Below are 19,759 nucleotides of genomic sequence, written 5' to 3'. Positions count from 1 at the left end.
TCTCTGGGGGTCTTCCTAACCCAGGGACTGAACCTGCAACTCCTACACTGGCAGATGGATTCTTTACCACTGAGCCACCAAGGAAGCATTTTAGAGGGGAGAATTTAACTACATGAGTGATGCACGAATACATTCAGTTAGATCAGATGTTATAGGTAAATCAAGATTCCCCTCCTTGGACTTTCTAGAGCTCGCTTAGCCTCATTGTGACTCTGACCTTCTGACCTGGGGAGAGCTAGTTTGTGCAGCTGCACAGGTTAAGCAGATTTTGTGACTTCTTGAATTCACCTGGAGAGGAACTTTGCAAAGGCGGCATGAGTTCTCCTGACCTCCCTCACCCACCAGCACTGTCTGATCTGAGTCTGTTCACGGTCCTTTTCATGGATTTTTCATTATCTACATCCACTGCTTTCTGAAAATAAATACTTCCCAGTATTGAGAGACTGGGGAGGGAAATGGCATGAATGAGTCATACTACCCTCTCCTGGTAGCAAAACCCAGCAAAAGCCAGTTTAGTTGCAGACCTGCTGAAGGTGCTGTGTGATGCGTTTGCCACTTGGGGCTTGGGCCTCTCCTGCCAGCTGGTTCTTGGCCGCAGTGTCTGGTGACATGGTGTACAGATACAGAATGTGGACCATCTCCAGCTCTCTGTGGGGAAGATACTAACTTTTTAAGCCTCTGTTTATTTGCACACAATCCTGCAGCCTCACAAGTTCTCAGTCCTTCCTAGTCTTCCATTTTAAGTCATGCGTAATTGCAAGGAGCTTGCTTTGCAGCAAGTATCTGGATGTGAACATGCTTAACTTCTTCCCTGCTGGTGCTCTGCCACTCCCTGGCCTGCCAGTTATGCCATCCTTTCTAAGGAGTGGTCACAAAACTGTAGGCATGAAGCTCTTTTTCCGGCTTTCTAAAGATTTGAGGACAGTCCATCCAGGAAGAGTCGTACACAGAATGACTCTGCAGGACAGAATGCTGGCCAGACCTTTGATCCATCAACACATACTTAATATGAAGGGCCAGCATCTGCGTGACACTGTACCAGTGTCCCAGAGCCTCTGTCCTTACAATAATCATGGTCAAATTGGGAGATGAAACTAACACAAACAGCCTGGAACAGAATGAAACGTAGTGCAGAAGTGCTGTCTAGAATTAGTAGTGCCAGCAGTTTGTCCTTGTCGCTTAAGGGCTCAGATTCTAGAGCTTTACTTTCTTGACATTTTAAGCATAAATGTTAGTACAGAGCAACTTACAATAAAACCCCACTATACTGTAATTGGCTTCTACTTTCATCCATTCACTAGCTCCTTAGGTTTTTCTTTGGGGCCTAACCTTTATCATTCCCTGTGTCGTGGATGATTCTGGCTCTAACATGGTCTTGAAAATAGATCCATCACGGTCCTTGCACCCCAGGGAGCTCATAGTGTAGTGTGGGATACCCGAGTGTGATGGCATCTAGTGTGACAAATGCCATTGCGGACCTGGGTACAGCGTGTGGGAGCCCGAGGAAAGAGGGCGCTGAGGTGGCAGCTTGCTTTAGCCATCTGTCACTGACAATCAGCACATCCTTTTAATATCTTAGCTTCCTCACCAGGACAGTGGGAGCATAAGAGCGCTATTCTCCTAATCACCCCATCCAAGCTTAACAGAGAAATCAGCTCTCAAAAAGAGCAAAGTCAAGTCTACAGGAGTTCTTTGCCTCTGTGTGGGCACTTTTCAGATCTGTCTGTGTAATGCAGACCCTACATAGTTTCTTCTGTGCTTCATCTGTAGGAAATTTCCACAGGGATATCTAGGAGAAAACAGTCCAGGAATCTGCTTCCTATGGGGCCAGCATGTAATTCCCCTTCAGATGGAGGAGCCCTCTGCACTGCTCAGATTGCTCCCTGGTGGTTCATGGAGGGAAGCAGTCAGCCTGCCCTTCTCTTGGTGAGCCCTGTTCACTCACAAAAAGTAGAGATTCAACAGGGGTTTCTGTTTCTCTCAAAAGGGATTCAGGATGATATACTAGCATCCACAACTAAAAGTATTCTATGGCATTTTCCCTGTTGTTGTTCAGTCACTCAGTCATGTCCGACTCTTTGCGACCCCATGGACTGCAGCACACCAGGCTTCCCTGTCCTTTACCATCTCCCAGAGTTTGCTCAACTTCAGGTCCATTGAGTTGGTCCTGCCATCCAACCATCTCATCCTCTGTCGTCCCCTTCTCCTCCTGCCTTCAATCTTTCCCAGCATTAGGGTCTTTTCTAATAAGTCAGTACTTCGCATCAGGTGGCCAAAGTATTGGAGCTTCAGCATCAGTCCTTCCAATGAATATTCAGAATTGATTTCCTTTAGGATTGACTGGTTTGATCTCCTTGCAGTCCAAGGGACTCTCAAGAATCTTCTCCAGCACCACAGTTTGAAGGCATCAATTCTTTGACTCTCAGCCATCTTCCCCGTAGTTGGGCTAATTTATCCCCTCTGTGAAAGCTGTAAGACCTCAAAGGAAAGAGATGAGGACTCAGACTAAGGAAAGAGCAAAACCAAGGAATAGAGGACAGGTCCACAGCAGAGCAAACAGGCAAGAGGGAAGGCAGGATGTGGACAGTCAGCCAGAGCCTTAGACAGAGTCCTCCTGCTGAGCGTGTAAGAGCTTCCTGACATTCCTACCTGAGACCTACCCTGCTTGAAACCATACTGCTTGTTTCCATAAACAACCTGCCCATTAGCTTCAAGTCAGTTCCCTAAGTTTTAAACCTTTGGAATAATGATTTTTCTTCCATGTTCTGTGTGCCCTGCTCTTTCTGCCCTAGAGTGAATCAGCAACAACCGTGTTTGGCTCGTACATACAGGTGCTGCACTCCTCACTCTTCCTGTGCCTCTGCATCGGCACAGCACAGCTGGGAAGGTGGGGCCACCTCTGTGCTGGGCACTTGATCACATGCCACACTTAAATTATTCCCATCCTGTTCTCTTAACAAGCCTAGGTACTAGGTGGTGGTGGTTGTTAAGTCACTAAGTCGTGTCTGACTCTTAACGACCCCATGGACTGCAGCACGCCAGGCCTCCCTGTCCTTCACTATCATCTGGACTTTGCTCAGACTCATCTCCATGGAGTCAGTGATACATTTAACCATCTCATCTTCCATCGTCTCCTTTCTCCTCCTGCCCTCAATCTTTCCCAGATCAGGGTCTTTTCCAATGAATTAGCTCTTAGCATTAGGTGGCCAAAGTATTGATGCTTTAGCTTCACCATTAATCCTTACAATGAATATTCAGGGTTGATTTCCTTGCTACCCAGGGGACTCTCAGGAGTCTTCTCCAGCACCACAGTTTAAAAGCTCCAACACCAATAATTTGGCACTCAACCTTCTTTCTGGTCCAGCTCTCACATCCATACATGACTACTGGAAAAGCTTTAACTAAATGGACCTTTGTCAGAAAAGTGATGTCTGTGCTTTTGTCTAGGTTTGTCATAGCTTTTCTTCCAAGTAGTAAGCGTCTTTTAGTTTTATGACTGCAGTCACCGACCATCCACAGTGATTTTGGAGCCCCAAAAAATAAAATCTGTCACTGTTTCTACTCTTTCCCCATCTGTTTGCCATGAAGTGATGAGACCAGATGCCATGATCTGGTTATTTGAATGTTGAGTTTTAAGCCAGCTTTTTCACTCTCCTCTTTTACCCTCATCAAGAGACTCTTTAGTTCCTCTTCACTTTGCCATTAGAGTGGTATCTAGGTACTAGGTAATGGGTCCCCAACTCATAAGAGCTAAAAACAGTCAACAGATTAGGGGATCATCCAAGTCTATGTAATTAGAGTGGGTCTGCTGCTCTCTGAAACGGGCACTAACCTGGTCTGTTACAAAACCCTAATTCCCATGGAGCACTCCAAGTCTTTCTAACATGGTCCATTCTGTTCCCCTGAACTCTCTGTTCCTGCCAAGCAAGTCAGATGATACATCCCCACCTTCGTGCCTCAGCTGCCATCCCATGCCTACGACCCACCATCCTGGATACTCAGGGAAAACTTTGCCCTTCTAAACCTGCCCAGTTTCATCATTTAAAGCCCAGCTTCTTTTTCCAAAAACCTCTTAAGGCTACGTATTCATTCCAAATGCCCACTACCTCTCAAAAGCCCATTCATGTTTCCTCATCTGTTTTTCCATATATCTGGGAGTCAGGTGTGTGTTGATGCTTCTGTCTGTCCCTTTATACATACATGCAAACAAATGCCAACAGCTGATTCTTTACTGACATGCAGTGCTGTACTCACAGGTCAGAGCTGATTCCTCTGTTAAGCTGCAAACTTTCAAATGCCCAGAAAGCAGCAGGCATTTAGAGAATGTCAAGGTTATGGGTGATGATGACAATGATGATAGAGTGTGAACAATATTAGGACTTCCAACCTAAACACTGGATATCCAAATACGTTTTGTATCATGTTGGGGAAACTATCTTTTAATTCGTGTGACTTTTATAACTTTAAACTGTTATCCTAGATCAATGGGTTTATAAGTAAAGTTTCTAGTATATACAAATCATTCATTTTATTAAGGAAAAGCACCCTAATTCATTTCTCGTAAAGTAAAAATGAAGTACATAAATTGGATGGAAAATTTTGACCAAGGGTCTTCCAGAAAGTAGCAGAATTTAGTTTTCTGATGCCTAGGTCCAAACACCATGACCATGTGACTATCATTCCTGGCTCTACGTCTCTCAGAAAGTGGAGGAACTGAACATCACACATAATCCCATGTAATCACAGAGCCTTCTTTCACCGAGTAGCCCCAGGCAGTGTATTATGAGAGATGGAGATGCGAGCTTTACCACTGCCACCAGCCCCTGCCATGGTAAGTAGCTAAACACCCAAACCACGATGCTAGTACCTGCTTTGGAGCAGCCTCAGTGGGAACCAGAACTTCTTCCATCTTTGCCAGGGAAAAGGAATTGTTTCCAGGGAGCTCCCAGGCCCAAGCAGAAGAGAACCTCCATAGGTCAGTTGTCACTGAATCTTATTTGCCATGGTCCATGTTTTTCAGTCAGTGGAATTGATTACAGGGATAATGGTTACTATAAAAATGCATGGAGGCGAGTGAGCATTAAGAGCAAAGGCTTTTCTCTCCTCTGGGTAAAATCAAAGTTTCAAGGTATTCCTTAAAGCATCTTCAGAATCCTCTCCTCTCCAAGTCCTAACAGCATTCAGCTTGTCTGTTTTGAGATTCTGATATATTTCCATATTATTATTCATAGACTCCCTTGCCAGAACAGGAGGGCCCAACTGTTGGAACAATGGGAACTTTCGAACTGATGAGCTCCAAAGATTTGGCCTACCAGATGACAATTTATGATTGGGAGCTCTTCAACTGTGTGCATGAGGTAAGGTGCTCCATTGAGAGCATGCATTCATAGATATCATGGCAGTTCTGGTGTTGCCTGCAAATGTGAATACGTGCTGCAATGTGAAAGCCACATAAGAGGTTGTTTTTTGTTTTTTGTTTTTGCAAAATATTGAGTATATTAATAAAGCCTGTTATGAAGCCTTTGAGAGTAAAGACAGATCTTTATGATTTGCAATAAGCTCTGTCTTCCTGAGTATTTTAAGCCAATAGCACCTAGTTTATAGTTACAGTATTCAGCAAGCCTCATTGAGCCCTTGAGGTCTTCAAGTTGAAGTTCAAGTTGAATCCCAGCCAGTGATTGTATTCATGTTTGCTGACCAGTGTCAATTTGCCACGTCAAATGGAGGAGCAAGCTGGTGTTTTGATTTAAAAACAAAGATGTGACACTGTTTTCCTTTCTTCTAGCTGGAGCTAATCTATCACACATTTGGAAGGCATCATTTTAAAAAGACCACAGCAAACTTGGATTTGTTCCTGAGGAGGTTTAATGAAATTCAGTTTTGGGTTGTCACTGAGATTTGCCTTTGTTCCCAGCCTAGCAAGCGTGTTCAGCTCTTAAAAAAATTTATTAAGATCGCAGCCCAGTAAGTATTCACTCGGGGAGAGAAAAACATTTGAGCTGTGGTTTCATTTTGTCCCCTTAGATTACACCTTAAAAAGCAAAGTGAGATATTAAATCTGTTTATGCACCAGGTGACTCAGATGGTAAAGAATATGTCTGCAATGCAGGAGAGCCAGGTTTGATCCCTGGGTCAGGAAGATCCCCTGGAGAAGGAAATGGCGGACCACTCCAGTATTCTCGCCTAGAGAATTCCATGGACAGAGGAGTCTGGTGGGCTACAGTCCATGGGATCACAAAGAGTCTGGGGACACGACTGAGCAAATAACACACCAACCACAGGGGCTTAAGAATTACTGAAGTCTTGTGAGAGCTGTGCTTTGTCTAGCTTTTGTAATACTGACACCAATATATAAATTAACAGCATACAGGACTGATGCTCAAGTTAAAATCATGACCTCTTTTTGCTCTGAACTACTGAGACTGTGTGCCTCCTTCAGTTTAAGGGCTCTGTCAGCAAAGTTCTGCTGCAAAACTTCTGTTTTAAAGGCTGGGCGAGTCGAGGTCTAACCTGACACGTTCTTGCCAGTAGAGGGCAGTGGGAACATGCGTGTAAAACCGTGCTTCCAACTCAGCCGGGATAAAATCCATAAAATGCATAAAGACGAGCTAACCTGGCCCATGAAAATCATCTCCATAAACATCAGAAAAAGCAAGCGTCTTATAAATATTCTATTTAACAGCACTTCGTGGGAAACAATTTATTTACTGCAGGGGCCAGTTAGATTTCTCCCTGACATGAATTTAATCTTCTCCTGCTATTTAGATATGCCTGACAACCTCCTGTTTACTTCCATGTTTTTGGTATCACCACAGTGCTAAAAATAAAATGCTAAATGCAGCTTGTGGCTCGGAGACGTCTTTCCTTTCTAAAAGCAGGGAGCTCTAGCCTAGGAAGGTGGGGAGCACAAGTGACCCCAGCTGGGCAGTTTGCTTGAGCCAAAAAGTTTAGATCCCATACAGAGTCTAATTTCCAGAGCTAAACAAAGAAGCAACCGCTGCTTGACATTTCGCACATGCCAGCTTGCCAAATGCCTTGAATTATTTTGCCAAAAATTTGGGAGTTCAGCGGGATATCCAAAGCCCTTGGATTCAAATGCTGGTATCTCTTAATTTGGAAAAAAATATGCCTTTTGAAAGAAAGATTTGGTAAAATGTTGCTTATGCATTTCTGGTTCGGAGTGCAGCCACTTTCCCAGGAGCCTTGAATCGGCTGATTGCAGAGGCAGATGTCTCTATCTGGAAGGAGATGAATGTGGAAGCTGTGAGAGTATGTGCTTCCCTGTTCTCTAGGGCACCTCCTCTCCTCACCTTAGCCCAGCAGGGCCGCGTGCACCAAGGGAGGGGAGAGGAATTCTGCACACAGACATGGAGATGGAAAACCTGCAGGGGCCTGACGCTGCTGTTCTACAGAGCAGCATAGGAGAGTCTTTCAGGAACTCAGGAAATTTTTTTTTTTTTTTAATGTTTTTGCCTTTCTTACCTCTCTCTTCCTTCTGATTATGGGTGAATTTAGCCTTCAGGATAAATTGACTTCTGTTATTTAAATGTTATTTAAGCTGCACTATCCCACACAGTAGAACTCTTCACACAATCCAGCTGGAGAAGACTGTAGACTCAGAAACCAGGATCTTCACGCATTAGATGTAAACCTCGTGGCAGGAAGTATGTTTCGCGTGGTATTTTTGGAGAACTTCCATATATTCTATTGAAGCTCTTCGGCCTGCCCAGAGCTTTGAGAAGTTGGGACTCCAAATGTTATCCTTGTCTTTTCCAGGTGAGGGAGACTGAGGCAGAGAGAAATTTCGTGACTTACCTAGGGTGAGCAAGTGACCAGAGCAGTGAGCACAAAAGCAGGTCTGCAGTCCTGCATGTCCTCTCATGGGCACACACGTAGGACGAAGGCAAGCTGTGTCCATGACCCTCCTTGCCACCTTCAGCCCGGGGTCTCTGAAGTTGCTCTCAGCCCCTGACCAGCCCTGCACAGATGAAGCCCCACCACTTCCCCCAGCACTGCGAGAGACACGCCATAGCTTCTCTAAATCTGTTTTCCCATTTCCACACAGACCATTTATGAAGCACTCTGCAAGGAGAACACAGGGAGCAAATGCAGCAATTTAATTAGCCTCTTGCAAAAATGCTAATCCAAACAAGATTTAATTATGATGTCGTCAACTTAGATAACCATATTGATTTGTGGTAAAGGATTTGTGTTCATTGCAAAATGAATTCTTCTTTCCCTTTGCAAGGAGCGGGTATGAAGAATTTGAAGATTCCTTTTTTTCTTTCTTCTTAAGTTAAACCAAGTACCAAGACTAAATGTTGCATTTTGAAAAGAACCCTTGGTCTTGTTCCAAAATATTCTTATTCCCAAATATATATTCATAAAAGCTAATAATGGCGTAAGTACAGATTAAAAATGATCGGCTTCATCAACATTGAAAAATTACAGAAAAAATAAGGTTATTTTTTGGTCAGTCGTTTAGGTTATTAGCTGTGTGTGCGTGTATTCAGTCATGTCCAACTCTTTGCAATCTCAGGCTTTCAGGTTCCTCTGTTCATGGAATTTTCCAGGCAAGAATACTGGAGTGGGTTGCCATTTCCTTCTCCAGGGTATCGTTCTGACCCAGGGATTGAACCCAGGTCTCCTGCACTGGAGGGATCATGATTTGTAAATTGATATTTTTCAACAAATCAGAAGCATTACATGGCAGCTGGAAGCCCTGGCAGCTGCAGCAGCGTCATTTCCTTACTTCCCTCTCTTGCTACCAGAGCCTGAGGTGTCCAGCATTGACCTGGAATTCTCCAAGGACATTTTGCTGTGTCTCTTCCTAGCCCATGAGATGTTTTCCTCCAGGTCCACAGGGCTTTTAGCAAGCTTTGGGATTATAATAGCAATGCCTAGTGTAGGTGTCTTGAAATTCCTTCTCAAAACCTGAACCTAGATGGCTAATATCATCACCTTTCTAATATTACAGCAAGAAAAATCAAACAGCAGAATATGGTTACCCAAGTGGAACCTAAAGCATTAAATCTATTAGTGCCTGTTCTCGTAAAGGAGTCCTGACGACTATTAATGACCATCAGAAAATAGAACTCTAATTTGTTTATCTCTCTCCAAAGTGGCATTTTACTACAACATGTGCCTCTTGTGTTTCAGCTGTAAGGAGTACAAAAATCTGAATTCCTTTTTTGCCATCGTCATGGGACTAAGTAATGTAGCTGTGAGCCGCCTGGCACTGACGTGGGAGGTAAGCACCAGCAGAGACCCAGCTATGACTTTTGCCTTAAGAACAAAAGCACAAGCTCACCAGTGAGCTCTTTTTAACAGAAGTATCGCTCACAGTGACAGTGGAGAAGGTGGGACACTTTGAGGGAGGTGACCTGTCTCCTTTTGCCTCGGAGAGTGAATTTTAAAAGGCATTGTCTGATGCAGTGGGGAGAGAAAGAGGGGGGTCTGAGTTTCTTGCTGTATACAATATAAATAATAATAAGTCTAGTTCCTAGGTATAACCAGAATCAACAGCATTGCTTGCTTAACTTCAGAGGTCTTGCTCACAGATCCTGTTCTTCTCTGGTGTCTGCCTCTTGCTTTTGAAATAAGCTGTATCGGTAATTAAGAGAGGACAGAAGATCCATTTTTATCCAAGTAGTCATCTTGCTCCTGGGCGAATTAGCCAGAAGGCCAACTGTTTGGCCCAGCTGAGGACCAAGTATCTCCTAACTACCTGGCAGGCCTCTGTGGGTAGGAAGGAACAACAGTTGGCTAGAATTCAGTTTGGTGCCAAAGTTAAGCAGGTGTGTGGTGAATTTCTATGGCAAATACAATGAAAGTTTTGTTGACAGTTGGTTATTCGTGCTAGAGAACAGCTTCGTTTTTCATTAGCTAAGTACTCAAAATATGCCTGACCCCTTACATGTGGTATATAGTCAAAGAAATACTAATCTCTTATAGAACACAGACACAAAAATAGGCTCTTACTAAAAATAGAAAATGTGTCTGTAAGTGGGACACAAAAAGAGGGCAAGGAGTAGATGCGAGAGACTTAATTCGCAAGGATGCTTTAAAAAAGTACTGAAGTCAGCTGTTTGCATCTCTAAATGTTTTCCTTGAAACATTTTCCTCCCCACTTCCCTCTTGAATCTGTTTTTCTCCCTCTGTCCCGCCTCTGCATTTCCACTGTTTATAGAACAGGTCCTTACAGGTCCTTCTGTCTTGGGTTTCTCTGAAAATTCCAGGCAGATGCAGCACCCAGCAGCTCATCCCCCGAATATAGGAATGAGGGAATTGGTGAGGCCCGTGTGCCACACATCCCGGGCATCTCCCAGCTAGTGAAAGTTAATGCTGCCAAGAAATCTGAGCTGTGAAGCCAGGGTGCAAGCCTCTCCTTCTTGTAGCCCATGGCTCTTGGAATCTTTGGAAATCTAGGGTAACCTCTCAGAGAGTCTGCTTTCCTTTACCTGTTTCCAGCATTTAATCCTCTTGCAGAGTCCAAATGATTTGGTTGGGAAAATCAAAGAAGGTATGAAGGCTCATGGGGGTCGGGGAAGGCCAGGTCTAGGTATTCATAATAGGAGCTAGACCTTAAGGCTGTAGCATGGAGGAAAGCCCTCAGAGTTCCCTTTCCTGTGGTCTAAAGAGAAAAACAGGAGGCTGCTTGGGGCAGGGAGTGGGGGAGGGGAGGGGGAATGGGGTGCAGGCAGCCAAGAAAGGGAGTTGCATCATCTAGTCCTTCATTCCACAAGGAGAGGCAGAAACACATCAGTCTATGAGCTTGTGTTCCCTCCTTGCATGCTGCTGCAAAGAGGAGAGCCCCCTCACATCGTGTATAAGCCTTTATCTGTTAAGGTGAAGTGGAATTGGGTCATTCTGCAGGGAGAGCTTTCATTCTCAAGCATCTCTGATTTGGGTTCATCTTCCTGGACTTGCCGACCCCCTCCCACGTGCTTCCCACACCACAGCAGTGAGCAGCAGCGGCAGCCTGAGGGACAGTGCCTGCCTTCCAGGAACTAGAGAGCAGGTGGGAGGCAGTCAGTGAAACAAAACAGAAAATGGAGTGAAATCACATGGCATAGGGGATGCTTCCACATAGAGGAGAAGACTCATCTGAGATAAAGCCAGTGGGAGTGAGGACCCAGAGCCGAGGTTCTCGGCCCCAGTGGTAATGACTTTGGGCAGCATCATTCTTTGTTGTATGCATGAGGGTGGAGGGGCCTGTCCTGTGCCATGGAGGGGGCTAAGCAGCACGCACAGCCTCAACCTACTATATAACCAGTAGCACCTCTCACTCCACCCACCCCACTACTGACATCAGGAAAGGTCTGCAGACATTACCAAATGAGGGTTAGTAAAAATTGACTCCACTTGAGAACCCCTGCTCTGGAAGCATGGGGTGTGGATTTTGTTATCGTTGCTGTTGTTCAGTCACTAAGTCATGTCCGACTCTGCGATCCTGTGGACTGTAGCCCACCAGGCTTCTCTGTCCATGGAATCCTCCAGGCAAGAATACGGAGTGGGTAGCCATTTCCTTCTCCAGGGATCTTCCCAACCCAGGGATTGAACCTATGTCTCCTGCACTGGCAGGCAGACTCTTTACTACTGAGTCACCAGGGAAGCCCATAGGGTGTGCACAGATAATAGTATAGAGAGACACAAGTTTTATTCCCACGTGCACTCCTGCCTTTGACCCAAAAGCCAGCTAAGTAAAGAAAGAACTAGAGTGACAGACGTAACCAAAAGTCCCGTCAACTCCTCATTTTATAAGTTGGCTGTGTTCACGGAAAGTTATCACTGAGCATGGTGATTTGAATGCTCCATGGGGCATGAGACTCTTGTATCCCTTGATGTCCATGCCAGCCTTCATCCCTTTGAACTTCCCCACTAAACAAGGATATCAAGTTTCCCTGAAACCCAGCTTGAAAAGAGGCACTAGAACAATGAGTTTAGAGATTATGAGGGTACTAGTTCCTAGAAACAAAATAAGATGTTCTACAGTGTTTAAGGGCTTCCCCAGTGGCTCATCAGCAAAGAATCTGCCTGCCCAGCAGGAGAAGTGGGTTTGGTCCCTGGATTAGGAAGATCCCCTGGAGAAGGAAATGGCAACCCACTCTAGTATTCTTGCCTGGGAAATCCCATGGACAGAGAAGCCTGGCAGGCTACAGTCCATGGGGTTGCAGAGAGTCAGACATGACTCAGCAACTAAACAAGAACAGTGTTTAAATGGGAATAGGTCAAACCCATTCACAGAAGAGAGAGAAAAGAGAGAGGAGCTTTGAGGGGATTGCAGAGGCCTGACAGGTGAGTCAGTTGTTGCCAGTGGACGTCACTGTGGGAAGCAGAACTGAGCGGGGCATCTGAGGTTGCAGACCTGGTCAGCACCTTCGTGGTCTCAGAACGGGGAGCATCACACTGCTCTTTGGGTGGCCCTGTCAGAGAAGTTCAGCTTCACTATGGGCTCAGGACCTAGCAAAGTGAGAACCAACAGACTGAACAATGATTCCTCACTGACCTACTGCTGTAAATGTACGGCTACAGTCAGTGGTTTCGAATCATCTGCCAAGATAAAACCATGAGAAATTACTAAATTGAGAGAACTATCAATTTTTGTATTAGAGCAGGGCAGAGAAATCCTGTGGGAGAAATGCTTGTGTAGGAAAGCGTAGCGCAGAGAAGAGAAACAAGAGAAAAGGAGGCAGGAGACGTGAATTACAGAGGCTCTGACCATCACCAGCTGTGTGACTTTGGCATGTCATTTAATCTGATGGTTAATTTCTTCTGTCTATAAAACACAGGTTTACTCTAGCCAAATAAATATGTATTGAGCATTTACTATGTACCTGACATAGTGCTGCTACTCTTTAAGGCCCTGAGAATACGGCCGTAAAAAAAGAAACCTGATAAAAATCCCTGTTCTCTTGTAGGTTACATGGTAAAGGAAGAGGAGGGTTGAACTAGGTAGTTTCCTAAAACTTTTAATTGTAATAATCTCTGGTCTAAATTCTTCATTTAGGAATTTGAGAGTTTAAAACAGTGCGGGGGGCAAGGGGGTGGTTAATGCCAAACCACTTGTAGTCTGGGAATACAGCCCTCTATGAATAATCCATTTCAGAAAACATTATAGAAAGCAGTAAGACCAAAAGCATCCATAGTTAATTTAGGTTCAACTAGGTTAAGACTTTTAAAAGATGAGATCCCTAAGATTATCCTCAAATGACAAGACAGATTACAGTCTAGCCTGTCTTAGAGATGTTTGATTAAGAGCCAAAAGAAGTACCTTTCCCCTAGAAATGGTAACACATGATACATATCTAGATATTGAATCTGACATATGAGTGTGGCATTTTCATTTCATTAACAGAAACTGCCAAGCAAGTTCAAGAAGTTCTATGCAGAGTTTGAAAGTTTAATGGTAAGTGACAGTGGCTGCTTTATTCCATTCACTGTCTGCATTAATCCAATTTCTGATTAGCTGAAGTTCTCATTTCAGAAATTTTATCTGTCCTTGTATGACTTTAAGAAGTTTATGATCCCATTTTAGTGCTGCTAAAACAAGCATGTCTGACTAATGAATGGCACTCTCAGGTACTAACTTAAAGAGGACTTATGTCCCACATAAGGTCAATTTGTATAACTAAGAAAAGCAGTGTAATGGGATCCTTTCCATCCAGCACAGGTTGGCTAGGGTCTGGAAGCTGCATTTTCCTTGGCTTGCCAAATTATTTTTCCCCATTGGCAGGGAGGTGTTCACAGAAAGGGAGTGAGTGGGACTTGGCAGGAGTCATAGGACAGTTTCAGAGAAGGCAAGTCGAGACTGGCAGCGGAAGGCAGCTAGGAGGGTGAGCTGGACTCCCTGGAAGGAGGCCGTGCTCCCAGGAGAAGGGGACTCTTGTGGTTGGGGGTTGTTTAACATTTTGTGCTGGCTCTCAAAGGGGATCTCTTCCCTTGATCCCTGGAGGCCTATCTTCCTTTCAACGAAGAAAGGAAACAAAAAATCTATTTGTTTTCCTGTCAGACGGGAAGTTGTTTTAAAACAAAAATCCATTTGTTTAACCAAATTTACCTTTCTTTTGTAGCTACACTTGATTCAGAACTACCTGATTGGGAGATGACAAGGCTGGGTTGGGTCAGGAGGTAGAAGGGGGTGGTGTACATGTCATGAATCCTTAACCAGCATCTCTGTTTCTCTAAAGGATCCTTCAAGAAACCACAGGGCCTACAGGCTGACAGTAGCCAAATTGGACCCTCCTCTCATCCCCTTCATGCCTTTGCTCATTAAAGGTAATTCCAAGGAAATGCACAGGACCAGCCAGTGATGAGTGTATGGGGAAGAAAAGGAACAGGTGCCTAATCAGATTGACCTCCTTGGGAAGAATGATCCAAGCTTCCCACCTTCCTCAGCATCTCCCCTCTGCCCTGACTTTTCTGAAAGGGTTGGCAAGATTATTACAGGAGCAGGGAATCTGTGTGTGGTTTGGAAGACTCGAGAGTGAAACAGAGGGTTAGTTTGGAAATTTTAACTAAGCTCAGGTAAAATGCTTTTAGAAAGTTAAACACCTAACATAAAAGGAACTATTACCGGCTTTTTTCAGCTGCAGTGTTATGCAAATCCTTCAGCATAATCTAATGGTGCTATTGTGGTTTCTTTGTATGACATATTTCTGTTAGTGATTAGAATGTGACTTTTATTTCTTTGCAGATATGACATTTACTCATGAGGGGAACAAGACGTTCATTGACAATCTAGTAAACTTTGAAAAAATGGTACGTGTACAGTATTGTTAACCTTAATGACGATGTTTTTTTAAAATAAAAATTTGCATTTGTACTAATAAAGGAAATAATTTCCATATACGCTGCCACCTTGAAAAGCTAGTTACACATAAAGGAGTTTTGAAATACTCGGTTCAAATTGGCTACGTCGTTTAGTCTGTCAGTCTCCTTGGTGACACTGAATGGTGTTTGTACTGCGGCCTCAGCAGCAGCTAGCTTTTTTGCTGTGGGCCTCGTCCTTGGCTGCCTGTTGCTAAAAATGCACGAATGTTCCAGAGTGACTTCCCTGTTGTTTTGTTGTTTGTGGAGCTAGACCGCCCCAGGAGGCCTTTGAAATGTCGATATGCTGAGGCTGACTTCAGTGCATGTAGGTAAAAGGCAGCTCTACAGAAGCTCTTTGTTATAGAGTCAGTCACCTGAATGTGTGCTCCTTAGTCCAGTAAAGTTCACCCAAGTTCAGGGCGGGAACTTGAACATCTTCCTTAACTGAAAACAAAATTTTTTTAGAAGGGAAGAGTTGTGTGGAAGTGGTGCATATTCACTGTTTTCCAGCCGCTCCCACACCAACCCCCCAGCCCCCCAAAAAGCATTCATTACTTTGCAGTTAATTTTCTCATCTTCTGTGAAGCAATAAGGCAGGTCTTGCCAAAGCCTTTCTTTAGCGACATAGTGCATGCTCATGGCATGCTCCATTGTCTTCTAAATCCTTTGGCCGCAGCCGGCATGGATGGGGAGGTGCGATATTATCTCTGTGTGGATGAGCATGTGCCCGGGGTACACTTTGCAGCGGCGAATGTGGCACCACAGGAAAAGCCCAGGGCTGAGAGTTCAGGAGACATGAGAGTCAGCTTCATCACTTTGCAGCTGTCCCTTAAGTTCTCCATGGGTCAGTTTCCCCTACAGAAAATGGGGTGGTGCCCCCCCCACCCCCCGGCTACCCCTGGGGAATCACTGGTGGGGCCAGGGTATTTAACTATTCCTGGAAGTCATAGAGTGTTATAAGCATTCTTACCAGAAAAATTGTTCTAATTGTTTCCTGAAATCCAGCTAATATGTTGTGACTCTGGGAGAATTCAAAACATCCCACAGTCATCCTGTAAAGATCACACTATTCAGCTTTGAGAATGAGCTTATCGCAAAGCTCAGCCTGGTAAAAAAACAGCAGCAAGTGCTGGGCACCAGGTCCTGCATCTTAAGCTTCTTAGGAAATGGCACCTGAGTCCACACTCCTCAAAGACACTCTGTGGGGTGGTTTAGTCACTAAGTCATGTCTGAGTCTTGTGACCCCATGGACTATAGCCCACCAGCTCCTTGTTCAGGGGATTCTCCAGGCAAGAATACTGGAGTGGGTTGCCATTTCCTTCTCCAGGGGAATCTTTCCAACCCAGGGATTGAACTCAGGTCTCCTGCATTGCAGACAGATTCTTACCAACTGAATTCGCCCTCTGGTACAGATTCTTTAAAGTCTGTGCTAGAGGGCAAGTATTTCTTAGCAGTCTCCCCCTCCACCCATACCAAGGGTAGGGTATGAACATCTCTATTGTTGTGTCAGTTTAATAATTCTATGATCAAAGTAAAAACATTTGTTCACTTATTAGTATGGAGAATTAAACATAGTTCCCTAATTTCTCAAGAGAAAACTTGTTTTCCAGAAATGAAAGATATAGCAAATAGGTAAAGAACCTTCCAGATCACTTAGGCAGAAATACAGACCAAAGGGTGGTTAAGCCAACCATTTGACTATAAAAATACATGTGCACAGAGGCGTAGAAGTCAGTCTCCTAAAGAGTTGATTGAGCTTTAGAACTTTTGATTATTAATGTTAACTGAACAGAACAAACAAGAAAAGCAAAAATACCTGTCAAGGAGGATGAAATTTGTCTCATCTGGATCTTTAGATCTTGGTGTCGCATCTGTAACCTGGGAAGGAAAAGTCAAGACCGTATTTAATGGACATTAAGGGAGTTCCCCTTCCCCATCTCTGTACTTCATGCCCACAGCAGTGTGTTCTTACATGCCTGGCAGTGAGGAGAGAGGTCCTTCACAGCCTGCTCTGACAGAGTCCACTTTTGCTTGAAAGCAACTGAAGAGCTAAGATAGCAGTTCAGCTGCAATAACAGAAGCCTGAATTAATGATGGGTTACACAAGATAAGTCTATTCCTTTCTCACTTAAATGTCTAAAGTCCGGAAGTTCTGCTCCAGGAAGCAGTCACAATTCCAGCCTTCTTCTCTTGTGCCATTTCACCATCCATATGGTCCAAGATGGTGGACCAGCACCACCCCCATTCCAGCTAGAGGGAGAGGGAAAGGAAAAAGGTGAAGACCTGCTTCTTCCCTGTAGGGATGTGACCCAGAATTGCACGTAACCACTTGGCTCACCTTTTATCAGACAGAAGAAACATAGTCACATGAAAAGAAAGAATGTGTAGCCCTTATTTTGGGTATCCAATGCCCCACTCAAAATTAAGGGGTTGTAATTACTCTGAAAGAAAAGGGGAGAAAGAATACTGCAAGAGCACTATTATAATGGTTCTCTGCTCCAGCAGTGATATATTTTATTTCATTTGATAAATCACACTGTGAGAAAGCTGAATTTTATAACTGCCCTTCCATGAGTTCGGTGTTACTGAAAAATGAACTGGAATTTCAAAAAAGGATTTATGTTTTTTAAACCTGGCTTTGACCAGCCTGGCACTTGGTGCCAACTTTTCTAACCTTTTCTCCCCATAAGCTAGCCCACCCTGCTCCCATACCACCACCGCCGCCACTTAACTCCCACTAGTGACTGCTGTTAGTACTGTATTCCTGGGGAAGGACGTGTCTGTTTCCCTTTCCAGGTTGATATGTGCGCAGCTTCCCCCTCATTCATCAGCGAGGCCACGGTGGTGAGCAAAGCTGGCAGCCTTCACGGGGCTGGTAGGCTGTATCCCTTGAGGGAGTCCCTGCCCGGGGCAGAAGTCACCTGGGTAGTTGGGGACACAGATGCTTTTTTTGGTGGCAGCCTTGCACAGTCACAGTGAGCTGCTGTGCCAATCCTAAGTGTTTTTATTTTGAACCTCTTCACCCTTGGGGTATGAAATGAGGATTAGAGAATTTGTTGCATATTGGTTTTCAGGATTTATGAGTATGAACAAAAGAGAATTCACACTCTGATCCTATGCAAAAAAAAAACAAAAAAAACAGACATTCTTTCATTTGGGGGAAACATAAAGGAGTATTCAAAAAAATGTTTGAATAAAGCCCTTTGTAGCTTTCTATGGCATACATGAATATTTATAACATTTAGGAGGTAGACTAGCAATGGATCAGAGGATAATACGCTGGCCGGCTGCCACAGCCCAGGCTGCATGAAGCATGCTGATAGTCACAGTTGCTGCTGCATTAGGAGGTTGGTTCTATTTCAGACAGACCCATATTTAGGTGAATTTATTTATTAATATTATTTTAAGATAGTCATTTTATTTGGAATGAGAAGCCTGAGGCAAACCTCTATTCTTCTGGCAACATTAACAGAAGCTAATTCATAAAGGAAGAAAAATGTTTCGAATCATTATAGTTGGGTATTGCTAATTATGCCGTTACATTATTAACAACAATTTGTTTTCTATCATCAATAACATTATTACAAGATTCATGGTGAGAGCACTGGACTTATATCAAGCTGTGGAAAAAAGAATCTCCAAGTAAAACTCTCTACGTGTTCAAATCTACCCATTTCCCAGACCTTTTCAACACAATAGAAATCTTTCAAAGGACTTTGAAAGTTTACTTCTTTATACAGAATACATGATCTGGGCTAAATGTAGATTTTCCAAAGGGTATGTTTCAAAGCAATTAAATATGTGTAGAGTGTCTAAGCAAAAAATTTTGCTAGGAAATATAAAGAAAGTCCTTGGCTTTTAGATTATATGCAGTTGAAAATAAAACATAACACATAAAAATCAGTAAAAGATGTAAAACTAGTTCAAAACAGTAATAAAAGAGATGCCAGAATGGAGAAAAGACAGTTTCTTCAGCAAGTTGTATTGGAAAGTCTGGGCATCCACATATAAGTCAATGAACTTAGAACAATCCCTCACACTATACACAAAAACAAATTCAGAATGGCTTAAAGACTTAAATATAAGATATGACACCATAAAATTCCTAGACGAGAACAGAGGGAAAGCATTCTCTGACATAAATTGTAGCAATGTTTTCTTAGGTCAGCCTCCCAAGGCAATAGAAAAAGCTAAAATAAACAAATAAGACATAATCAAACCTACAAGCTTTTGCATAGCAAAAGAAACTATAAACAAAATGAAACCTAAGGAATAAAAAATACTTGCAAATGATGCGACTAACAAGGGCTTAATTTCCAAAATATACAAACCGCTCAAACAACTCAAAAACAACCAACCAACCTGATTAAAAAAAATGGGCAAAAGACCTAAATAGACATTTCTCCAAAGAAAACATACAGATGGCCAACAGACACATGAAAAGGTGTTTAGCATCACTAATTATCTGAGAAATGCAAATCAAAGCTACAATGAGGTACCACCTCATACCAATCAGAATGGTCATCATCCCAAGATCTACAAATAACAAATGCTAGAGAGGGTATGGAGGAAAGGGAACCCTCACACACTGTTGATGGGAATGTAAATTGGTACAGTCACTATGGAAAACAGTATAGAGGTTCCTTAAAAAACTAAAAATAGAACTACCATATGGTCTTCCCTGGTGGCTCAGAGGTTAAAGCATCTGCCTCCAATGCAGGAGACCAGGGTTCGATCCCTGGGTCAAGAAGGAAATGGTAACCCAGTCCAGTATTCTTGCCTGGAGAATCCCATGGACGGAGAAGCCTGGTGGGCTACAGTCCACGGGGTCGCAAAGAGTTGGACACAACTGAGCGACTTCACTTCACTTCACCATATGGTCTAGCAATCCCACTTCTGGGCATATATCCAGAAAAGATGAAAGCTCTAATTAGAAAAGATAACACAC

The 19,759-nt window shown here is 43.7% G+C and overlaps 1 protein-coding gene across 8 annotated transcripts in view; it reads left to right on the top strand.

Annotated features, from left to right (window-relative positions):
- RAPGEF4 (Rap guanine nucleotide exchange factor 4) overlaps window positions 1–19,759 on the top strand; it is a 334,349-nt gene that overhangs the window by 303,054 nt on the left and 11,536 nt on the right. For all 8 annotated transcript variants that reach the window (XM_025274782.3, XM_025274777.3, XM_044933735.2 and 5 more), the window contains 6 exons: window positions 5,232–5,357; window positions 5,786–5,964; window positions 9,160–9,250; window positions 13,358–13,408; window positions 14,190–14,277; window positions 14,696–14,760. In XM_025274782.3, coding sequence (XP_025130567.2) covers window positions 5,232–5,357; window positions 5,786–5,964; window positions 9,160–9,250; window positions 13,358–13,408; window positions 14,190–14,277; window positions 14,696–14,760 — 600 coding nt within the window. The remainder of the gene's footprint in view (window positions 1–5,231; window positions 5,358–5,785; window positions 5,965–9,159; window positions 9,251–13,357; window positions 13,409–14,189; window positions 14,278–14,695; window positions 14,761–19,759) is intronic.

The sequence above is a fragment of the Bubalus bubalis genome, chromosome 2 (assembly GCF_019923935.1).
Source record: "Bubalus bubalis isolate 160015118507 breed Murrah chromosome 2, NDDB_SH_1, whole genome shotgun sequence".
NCBI classification, from domain to species: Eukaryota; Metazoa; Chordata; class Mammalia; order Artiodactyla; family Bovidae; genus Bubalus; species Bubalus bubalis.
The sequence above is the reverse complement of the archived record's forward strand: the minus strand, read 5'-3'. Positions and strand labels throughout refer to the sequence as shown.